General features: G+C 39.4%; 2 protein-coding genes across 2 annotated transcripts; both read right to left on the bottom strand.

Annotated features, from left to right (window-relative positions):
- Positions 1-3,753: 3,753 nt before the first annotated feature.
- On the bottom strand, positions 3,754-4,743 carry LOC118341373 (olfactory receptor 52E8-like). The gene has a single exon (XM_035679621.1). It carries the CDS (start codon positions 4,741-4,743, stop codon positions 3,754-3,756), a length of 990 nt encoding a protein of 329 aa, XP_035535514.1.
- A 3,849-nt stretch (positions 4,744-8,592) lies between these two features.
- On the bottom strand, positions 8,593-9,558 carry LOC118341901 (olfactory receptor 52E8-like). Its single transcript, XM_035680317.1, has one exon. It carries the CDS (start codon positions 9,556-9,558, stop codon positions 8,593-8,595), a length of 966 nt encoding a protein of 321 aa, XP_035536210.1.
- Between the last annotated feature and the right edge of the window lie 1,873 nt (positions 9,559-11,431).

Raw genomic sequence — 11,431 nt, 5'->3', positions numbered from 1 at the left:
TAGTGTAGAACATAGTCACTTGAATTCACAGTCACAACCTATCAAATAGAAAACACACATGATGCAGTTATTAGATAATCTCAAAACAAAAAAATATCAAATAATATGGATGCATTAACAATTGACCTAACTTCTAAAGTCTTAAAAGTATGTAAACAAAGACAAACAAAGCACAAGCCACTGTAGTGTGATTTCATGTTTTCTGTGGAGGATCTTAAGTGTAAATCTTACCTTGTAAAACTTACAGTAGATCTGCTTCAATGAGTGCACTGCAACACCTCACTGCAGTGCCACCTAATGTATGTTAAATATCCTGTTTGATAATATTTAACAACAAACAAGTGGGTCCCAGAGGGTCATGCTCCCAAAAGATTTCCACAAGTTGAACTTGGATCAGTGTTGACATGAGACATGACATGCTCAGTAAAATAGTGTGCGGTTAATTTGCTTGCACCACCAATGCAGTTGGCTTACAGGTATGTTTGATCATTAGTGAGAGATTGGCATTATAAGGCTCAAATATGTTTGCTGACCCCTGCTTAAATCAAAGTGCTTTGGTTGCCTAAAGCTATCCGAGACTCAGGACGAGATGTCTGGATGTGAATCTAGGCCTCCAGTTACCACTGAACACTCAAAATACATCAACCCTTCATCAAACTCCTGGTAAAACAGCAAACAAGCCGGAGCAAGCAGAATCCCTGAAGCAGTCGGTGGACATACTGGGACAACAAATGTCAGCATTCAACAACCGTCTTACTAAATGTAAAGGTCTGATGAAATGTTTGATGAGTGGAAACTTTGAAAAGCTCTCCAAGATGGAAGGTGTTGTTGAATCTACAATCTCAAACCTTGGTACTGCTGGAACTGGTGGATGACCTCAAAAAAAGGCGTTTTAATCGGATGGTAATTAACATACCCAAAGGAAGCGAGAAGGACCAGGATCCGACAAAGGTTGTGTCTATTAATGGAGGTGCCCCTGTCCCAGCGTTTTCAACATCCTCTGGAGATAAAACGAGCCCACCACTCCCTCGGACCCAGACCAGGACATGCTGGCGTGGTGAAACCAAGAGCTTTCTCTGTTAAATTCCTCTGTTTTCAGGATAAAGAAAGTTTTAAGATGGTCCAGGCAACACAAACTGGTTTATCGCAGCTCCGAGTTGAGAGTATCCCCGGACATCAGCACAACTCTGGCTAAAAAACGAGCTGTGTTCAATGCGGTTAGAAACTCTAAATACAATTCCACCTGCTGCATCTTGCTTGTCCCCAGGTTTCATTCCGGAGCGATAACTACTATTTAGACTCACCGCAAAAAGCTCAGGAATTCTAGAACCAGCGGGTTGCTCCCACCGGTTAGTGGATGCTGAGCTGGTTCAAGGGACACGAAAGCCTCATCTGCATTAAATGCAGGTTAAAGCCAATGGTCATTCATAAATGGACCATTCTGGAAAAGGTGACCCTGAAAGACGATGGCCCTTGTAATTTCTCCAAGTTTGTTTGCTGCTAAATAACCTGGTGTGGACTGTCAGGTATGGAGGCACTTGGCACTAAGCAGTTGCATTGTAATCTACTTTTTTCTCTCTTTTGTTTCTTAAAACTTTACCATTGTTACTTTTTTTGTATGTTTGCTAATGGTTAGACTTGGTTGTCAGGGGTTACCTTTTTGCTATAGGTGTTACCCTCCGTTAATTCCGTTTATTATGTTACTTTGTTTTACGTTATAGACATACACCAATCAGGCATAACATTATCACCACCTGGGCACCCTGGTGGTCATAATGTTATGCAGCCCCATACACAACAAACTGGGATGTATTGTGTGTTCTGACACCTTTCTATCAGAACCAGCATGAACTTTTTTAGCAATTTGAGCCACAGTAGCTTGTCTGTTGGACCGGACCACACGTGCAGCCTTCCCTCACCCCGTGCATCAATGAGCTTTGGTCTCCCATGACCCTGTTTCTGGTTCACCACTTTTCCTTCCTTCGACCACTTTTGATAGGTACTGACCACTGCAGACCGGGCACACCCCACAAGAGCTGCAGATTTATTTGGCCCTTGTCAAGAAGAAGATATACTTTATTGATCCCCTAGGGGGAAATTGTTTCCAAAGTCACTCAAATCCTCACGCTGACCATTTTTCCTGCTTCTAACACATCAACTTTGAGGACAAAATGTTTGTTCACTTGCTGCCTAATATATATCCCACCAACTGACAGGTGCCATGATAAAGAGATAATCAGTGTTATTCATTTCACCTGTCAGTGGTCATAATGTTATGGCTGATTGATGTATTTGCAGTTACAGGAGCCTTGCCTGCTCAGGTGTGTTAAGGAGGTAACAGGTTTAGGTCATATGTAAGTGAAAGGTTTATAAGATCCTGCTAATATTTATAGTTCTTTGAACAAGCTTAGGAATGTTTTGGTGTGTTCATAGTTCTCTGTTCTAAGAGTTTTCTTTTGGGGTATTTGTGCTTTAGGTCCTACAAGGTTGTTTTTTTTCATTATTATTATTTGTTTTTCTCTACTTTCTACTTACTTTAACAAGGCACTATGTTACTTGCCTTTGCATACACCCTAATGATTGAAAATGGGTAATTTAACACAAAATGGAGAAGCATGTCTAGGTTTCTTGTCAAAGGAATCAAAGGCCCAGTTAAGAGAGGTGGCATATTTTCCCACTAAAACACCTTAAAACTAAAATTGTCTTCTTACAAGAGACTAATGTGACCATCAGAGATCATCAGAAGTTTAAGGCACCATGGGTCAGTAGCAAAGCAAGGGGTACAGCTATTAGTCCAACTAATGAGATAGCTGACCCACAAGGCCGTTTTGTAATAGTTGATTAATCGGAGCAGCACTGAGTGGCTTTGAACAGGAGAGCAAAGGGAATGAACAGCTCTGTGAGCGAGGAGGGGAAATTTTGGCTGCTCCTCTCGGCTCTCATGTTGTTTCCTTGCTACCTCAAAAAGACTGCAGGAAGACACCTGGAACCCATAAAACAAAATCAATGGATTAAACAGGATAACAGGCTACTTTGTGACCTTTAGAGGTGCTGTAAGGCCTTTGGATAAAACTGGGTTAGCTGTTTCCCTGTTCCTAGCATTTGTCAAAGTTTTTGAACAGAAAATGCTAATATGAAATGTCTTTATAATAATGAGAAACTGTAAACTTTTTATTTATGTGCTTAAACAAAGTTATAAAGTACTTACAGTTCAATAAAACAACAGAGTAATGTGGAGAGAAATAATGAAAATATGTTAAGACATGAGATAACAACAAAAGAAAATATAGTTGACAATAATATAAAACATAAAAAAAGGGGCACAGAGTTTGGTACAGTAGGTAAAGAATAGGGCTTCCAGCACAAGTGTATTTGAAGGTCTGGTATGAAGTGAATTCTGATTTGGTTCCTTACTCAGGCAAGGAGATCCAGTGCTGAGAGACCCAAAAAGAAAAAGACTCAGTCATCCCTAATAATAGTTTGTTCACACTGCCACATAGCCATCATACGCTGCTCAGGTCAGCAGTGTGAACTAAGTATAACACGGCATGTAGTTAGAACAATCAGGAGACCCCTGCTTGAGGATTTCAGGCTGTGTCGTGGCTCATAGAGGATTTTCTCAATTGTAATTATGAGAATGACCATGCAATGCCTACACATTTGAAACAGCAAAAGAGCAAAAGAAAACAACACATCACTTGATTTCATGAATAAGTATATTATTTTATAAAGTGCACTTTGTTGTATTGTATTTTATACAGGTTTTATGCTGATGTTAATTTTCCTAATAAAGAATTTCTTCTTTAAGCTTTCTTTGATATCCTTGGTTTTGAAACAATATATTATTGGGTTGACAGCAGCAGGTAAAAGACTGTACATCATTACAACAACAATGCGAACTGGAACACTGAAAGTGAATCCCACATTATTTGCCAGATACACAAAACATCTTGGCATGTAATACAAAAATGTGATGAGAAGCTGTGGCATGCAGGTAGACAGGGTCTTGATGCGGCCCTCAGAGCTGGATATTCTCATAACAGCCAGAATGATGACAAAATATGATAAGACAATGAAACACAGAGGCAACAACAAACAGAACATGGCAAAACCAAATGCAACTACCTGAACCTGTCGTACGTTCTCACATCCAAGCGCTGTTATTGCTATATGGTCACAATAACAGTGTACAATAATGTTTGAATTACAGAAAGGCAAGGCAAGAGCATCTATAACTACACCCACCATCCATGATATTGGCATAAGCCATGATACTCCACAAAGCACAGACACAGTGGTATTTGTGAAAATAACTGTGTAACGCAGCGGAGCACAAATTGCAATAAAACGATCAAGGGCCATCACCATCAGGATGAAAGAATGAGCTGCCCCTAGACAATGAACAAAATACATTTGTGCAAAACATCCATAAAATGAAATAATGCTGTCACCAAACCAGTATTTTGATATAATCTTTGGCAGAGTAACAGTCCCAAATCCTAGGTCAGTTAATGCCAAGTGACAAAAGATCACATATGTAGGTTTGTGAAGAGACCTTTCAGATTTAACAAATGCTAAAATGAAAATATTACCTACAGCTATAGACATGAAAAGCACAAAAAGCAGGGCTGACACAGGTCCATAATACTCTGGTGACAGTTCAGGAAATCCGAGGATGAAGAAATGTTTTATCCTTGTTAAGATGAAGAAATGTTTTATCCTTGTTATATTAGTGTAGAACATAGTCACTTCACAGACAGTCACAGTCACAACCTATCAAATACAAAACACACAAGATTGACGCAGTTATTAGATGTGATAAGTTCAAGAAAATATCAAATAAAATGGAGGCATTAACAATTGACCTAACTTCTTCAAGTCTTAAAAGTATGTAAACAAAGACAAACAAAGCACAAGCCACTGTAGTATGATTCCATGTTTTCTGTGGAGGATCTTAAGTGTAAATCTTACCTCGTAAAACTTACAGTAGATCTGCTTCAATGAGTGCACTGCAACACCTCACTGCAGTGCCACCTAATGTATGTTAAATATCCTGTTTGATAATATTTAACAACAAACAAGTGGATGCCAGAGGGTCATGCTCCCAAAAGATTTCCACCAGTTCTACTCTAACCACACCCAGGGTTAACGGCCAAAGTGAAAGATTTAACCTGACACTGCATAACCTGCTGCGCACACTCCCTCTGGTCCAAAAGAGCAACTGGCATGACCATCTCCCCCAGTTGATACTAAATTATAGCACTATCGCTCATCAGTCGATGGGTGATCCCCCTGACTTTCTCATGTTTGGCCAAGAACCATACTTGCCTGTGGATTTCCTGCTTAGCCATCACCAAGAGCCTACGGCAGGAAAGTTCTGTGATTGGGTGGCAGAGCATCGGAAGTGCCTGCACATCGCCTTTGACTCTGCAAAGGCTTATTTGGAGATGGCAGCCAGACGAAGGATAGGTCTGCTTGTTAGCCTGCTCTGCTGTTGGCTAGCTGTACTTTAGTTTGACCTTAGCCTTTAAGTTGGTTTTGCTTTAATCTGCCGATGGTTGCAGATTAAGCCCTTATTTTTGTTTTCTTTCTGCCTTAAATTGCAGTTGTTTGTATTACCACATTTGACCTAATTTGGGTTTTTGTTATTTTGTTCATTTTATTTCAAGCTAGGGGTAGTCGTTACTGCTTGGGTGTCTTGCTCAGTAACCATGTGTTTTCAGTGCAATATTGTAAGGGGTGGTTGCAGCAGTGTTTGTCCGGGGTCTATTGAACTGCAAGTGTGTATATTTTTCTCTTGTGAACTCGTCATTCCCTTGTGCGCTTTTGGTTGTTTGTCAATAGTTGTTTTTTTGTTGTCTTTTTATTTGAGGGCTTACAGTTTATGGCTGCTGGTGAACAAATTACCCCGGCTGCATTTAGCTGCAGCCCCTCCCCTACGTTAAGATTTACCTGTCACTTGATTATTGGATCTTTAATCTCTGTGAATTTGGTGAAATCACTGATTATAGATAAACTCGGTAAAATCACTGATTAAACATTTCATTTTTGTATACATTAGTATCAACTATATATTTATATATTTTATGATATTTAATAAAAAAGTGTTATTTAAAAGAACTTTGTTAAGAATAAAGACTGTTGATATATATTTATATATCCACCTCCGTATTCATTTGTGGACTTACCTGTGTGTGTTTATTTAAAGGGAAACCCTCTTGTAGAAGAGGTGCAATAGGTGGTATAGTACTGCCACTCTTACTTCATATTCTTTAGTTGAAAGTCCTAAGGTGGAATTGTCGGTACCCATCATAAAATCTGTTAAACTTGCATAAAACCTTTCCTTGGTTACACTTGGAATGTCAAAGGGATCAACAGCCCACTTAAAACACCTTTAAACTGAATTGCCTTTTTACAAGAGACTTATCTGACCATCAGAGACCATCAGAAGTTAAAGGCGCCTTGGGTCGGCCATTCATTCCAATTTCTAAGTAAGGGGTACAGCTATCTAAATACATTTAAAAAAATACAGTTTAGCCCAACTAATGTCATAGCTGACCGTCAAGGCCTCAAGCCTTTTGTAATAGTTTCAGGCTCCGTTTACAATGTTGCTGTTCTTCTTGTCAATCTCTATGCACCCAATTGGGAAGTATTGATTAGACAGGTAATTACCTGATTTAACCTCCCACCATTTAACTTTGGGCCCTTAGTGGTTCAATGGACCCATTGTTAGATAAATCTTGTTCAAAAAGGGATCCCTTTCTAAAAAGGCATTTTCATCATTTGTGAAATAAATAGGAAGTATGGACACTTGGTGTTTTCTTAATCTTAATAAAAAGGAGTTTTCTTTTTTGACCAACCCTATTTTCATGTAACCCGATTGTTGTTTCCACTTTAGGAATCTGGTCACAATTTAGACTTGCTTTTGGACTCCAGGAGTTGTCTGACCACAGTCCCATTTGAAATAACCATCTCTTTCTCCCTCCCAGCACTGATGCAGCCTTTTCTATATGGCAGGAGTTAAGCCTTGCCAGATTAAGGGACCTGTACTTTGATAATGTCTTCTGTAGCTTCAGTGAACTATGTGCAAAATGTAACCGCCCAAAATCTAATCTATTTCCATACTTCCAGGTTCGTAACTTTGATAAACTTAACAATCCCTTTTTTCCCCATATTCTTCCTAGCTCAGTAATTGACTCAATTTTGGACATTCCCAAGAATCAGATAGGCCCCATCTCCAAAACTGACATGTTAATCTCCAATCTCACAGAGGCCTCTCTTAATAAAATCAAGAAGGATTGGGAATATGAACTTGGATTTCAAAGTTATAGATGATGATGACTGGAATGGTGCATTAATTTGAGTAAATTACAGTATGTCTACTTCCAGGCTTAATCTGATAAAAAGATTGTCCATCACATCGATTTTACCAACTCCAAATTTTCCCAAATATTCCAGTGTTGCAGACTCATGTCACAAGCAAACATGACAAATATGTTTTGGTCCTTTCCTCATCTACCAGGTTACTCACACAATGTGTGAGTAAAAATCAATAATAGCCATTGATTTTAAGTGTCTGAAATTTTAGGTGTGACACTAATTTCGAATGTAGGGCTCCATAGTAATTCCCAAAATGAATGAAAAATAAACCCTTGTGTGAGAGTAAAAACAAGACTTTAGTTGAGGCATATATCATAATGCAGAAAATGTACAGTATTATTAGCTCACCACTTCCATTGTATGACATATAGTGCAGTATTTGAACAGCAATGACACCTGAAATTAACATTCATAAAACACACATTACAGAAAAATAATTTTCTGTTATACAGTCACATTTTTTGTAAGCCAAAGTTTTATCGTCAGTTTGTTATTAGAATTAAAGTTTTACCTCTATCCCAATTTTAGTTTTCTGCAGCCTCTACATTAACATCTGCTTAATGTCTTGAGTCTTGAAACAATATATGATTGGATTAACAGCAGGAGGGAAAAGACTACAACAATATCAATGCAATGCAAACATCTAAACTGAAAGAAAATCCAACAGTATTAGCTTAGTAAACAAAACACTTCAGAAGGTTAAAAAGAAATGTAATGAATATTTGTGGGGTACAAGTTGAAAGGGTTTTGTGCACCCTGCAGCATTGGACATTTTCAAAATAACCACAATAATGGAAATGTAAGAAAACAAGAGACAAAAGATTCCCAAAAGAGGCTAAGCCATACTCAAATTTTTGATCAGAACAGATTATTTTCATTTATCAATTCAAGGTATCAACGTAGTATACATTTAACTTTACAAAATGGGTAAATATATTTTAAATAACATATTTTTTCCAAAAAAAACCTGCCTGAGAGGAGACACTTTTCAGTGCACTAGTTGACATAAGATAGCACTTTGCCGTTGCTGTTTACTGTACATAAAAGGAGAGGAAATGAAAAAAAAGTCACAAGGAAATTTTGAGAAATCTTAAGGAAAGGGAAATGTATGAGGAAAAGCAACAATTAAAGTTGGCAGCTAAGTGTAAAGTCAGAGTTCCTACTAATCCTACTACTAATTCCTACTGTAGGCTTATTGTTTACAGCTGCACATCAATACGAAAGTTTTATCTCTATTCCAATTTTAGTTTTCTTTAGCCTCTTCATCAACATCTTCTTAATATCTTGAGTCTTGAAACAATATATGATTGGATTAACAGCAGGAGGAAAAAGACTGTACAACAATATCAATAAAATGCGAATATCTAAACTGAAAGAAAATCCAACAGTATTAGCTACATAAACAAAACACCTGGGAAGGTAAAAAAGACATGTGATGAATATTTGTGGGGTACAAGTTGAAAGGGTTTTTTTGCGTCCGGCAGCATTGGACATTTTCAAAATAACCACAATAATGGAAATGTAAGAAAACAAGATGAATGCAAGAGGAAGCAGAAGACAAAACATGGCTACACAAAGAGAAGTGACTGCAACTATTTTAACATCCTCACCACATGCCTGACTTGTTATAGAAATGTGGTCACAGTAGCACTGAGCAATGACATTTGATTTACAGAAAGGTAAAGTAAGGACATGGAGTACAACGGCTACCATCAAAGGCAGAGGTATGAACCAAGCAAGCCCACAGAGCACAGATATTATGTTGTTTGTGATAAGGACAGGATAACGCAGTGGAATACATATTGCAATAAATCGATCAAGAGCCATTACCAACAACATGAAAGAAGTCACTGATCCTAAATAATGAACAAAGAACATCTGTGTAAAGCACCCATAAAATGAAGTAACACTATCATCAAACCAATATTTTGATATGATCTTTGGGAGAGTCGCAGTGCCAAATGTTAAGTCATTCAATGCCAGGTGACAAAAGACCAGATACGTTGGTTTTTGCAAGGACCTCTCATAGACAACAAACGCTAAAATGAAAATATTTCCGACTGCAATCGCTAGGTAGATGACAAAAAGCAGAGCTGACACGGGTCCATAATACTGTGGTAAAAGTCCAGGAAATCCAAGGATGGAGAAGCTTTTCATCCTTGTAAAATTGGCAATCATAATTTGAGTTTACAATAAAAGTCAATCAGAACCAAGATATGAAATAAAGACCTGCAAGGTAGAAACAATGATTAGACCTTTGAAATATTAATTGCAGAATATACTTCCAATATATCAAATCATTTAATAGTTATCCAAAACCCAACTATTCATTTAAATGATGCTCTATAGTATATCTGAAAATCACTTGTGCAAAAAACTATATCTTATGACTCTGTTGCTCTCCAATAGTCAGTCGGAATATGGCGTACTTACTTTCCGGATTGGTGCTTAGGATCCAAAAACCCATTGCAATGTACGTCTGCTGGAAATTTCAGCCTTTTATCAAGTTTAATATGACAAATCCTCAAAGGATCATAATGTGAATCAAAGAGTCATGTGCTGTTTGTATCTTTCCAATGATGAGTTGAACTTGAGGAACACATCAAAATCAATGCAGACACTAACTTGTCATTTTTTAACTTTTTAGAAATCTTGGGTGAAGCTAAAATCAATATAAAATGTGTGTAAATCCTACACACTGCACCTTAAAGACAAAAATTAGAAAATGGATCAGTTAATGACAATGAAACTGATTTTTCAGGAGAGTGCAGATAAAAATAAGCCTGTATGGCAAAATCTAGCACATTTACATAATGGACTTAAGTCATCTTGTTAATTAATGTACATTGTTCCTATTTTAAATAAAGACATTTGCTGACTGTGTTAGCCTAACGAGCATGGAACATGGAAGATGTCTATTAAGAGGCAAAGGATGAGGGGCAGCAGTGTTTCCCTATAGCTGAGCCCCTCTCTACTCCATCCCAGAGCCAGGAGGAATGTGGTTTGGCCTTGTGGCGGACCCTTGCTCCGAGTGATTGTAGCCTCATTGGCTGGCAGCTCAAACTCATGGGCGGCATTGCTCTCAGAGGGCTTGTGAATGCTCGCAGACAGCTAGGATTTCACATCATGTCTGGGAATGACGCTACACAGAGTTTCTTTCTGCTTCTTCCTCAGCTAAAACTTTGCCTGGATGGTGTTGAGTGATGGCCCAACTGACCCCTCAGCAGATATTGGCTGAAAGTAGACAGCCCTGTCCCTATCTGGAACGTCACAGCCATGTATTTTTAAGGCCTTTGGTGGAAGTAATCTTTTCCCAGCCACATATGCAGCTCTGGAGAGTGTGTCCTGCTTTAGCTGTTGGAGCCTCAGGTATGCTGATCATCATTCTCGTAGTCTGTTCCGTTCCGTCCCCGCTCTCGCTGACTCAAGGGGTATATTCCTCTTTGAACTTTTCGTAGCCATGTGTGGGTGGGACCTGTACACCGTTTGTGCCAGGCCCCGCCACCACGGGTAGCTAGCCCATGGCGGCCCCAATGGGGTCTATTCCCTCCTGCCAGCTGTCTTTCCATGCTGTTGCAAGGTCTTTCCCTTATAGTCATCTGCCCTTTCACAGCAGTCACTGGTTCACCAGATGATCAGACCTAGATGTTTTGCTGATAGGCCCACGACACCTCCAGAGGGTTCAGCAGTGAATCCCAGCGTCCCAGGTTCACCCCCTAGATCCCATCTACTCACTTGAGGGCCCAGGTGGAGTCTTTCCTCTTTATCCACAGCCACTGACTCCCCTTTTCAGCAGCTCTGGAGAGGTCCTACACTGCCTGCCGATGGGCCTTCCATCGCACTCCCATCACCGCAGTAGTCTGGATGTTGAGGTGGCTCTGCAGCCTACCTCCACTGGTTGGACCCTCGCTTGTTGTTGTGCATCGGCTGCAAGCTCCATGTACCTCAGCTTCTTGCACTCGTAGGCTTCCTCTACTGTGCTCTCCCAGGGGACCGTGAGCTCAATGATGTACACACGTGCTTGAATGAAGCTGACCACAGCACAAGGTCT

The sequence above is a fragment of the Morone saxatilis genome, unplaced genomic scaffold (genome assembly GCF_004916995.1).
Source record: "Morone saxatilis isolate NCDOM2014 unplaced genomic scaffold, NCSU_SB_2.0 Contig8, whole genome shotgun sequence".
NCBI lineage: Eukaryota > Metazoa > Chordata > Actinopteri > Moronidae > Morone > Morone saxatilis.
Note: the sequence above shows the minus strand (reverse complement) of the source record. Positions and strands in the feature narration are given on the sequence as shown.

Coding starts and splice junctions, on each gene's coding strand:
- LOC118341373 (XM_035679621.1), bottom strand. CDS start 4,743: ATGTTCTACACTAATATAACAAGGATAAAACATTTCTTCATCTTAACA.
- LOC118341901 (XM_035680317.1), bottom strand. CDS start 9,558: ATGATTGCCAATTTTACAAGGATGAAAAGCTTCTCCATCCTTGGATTT.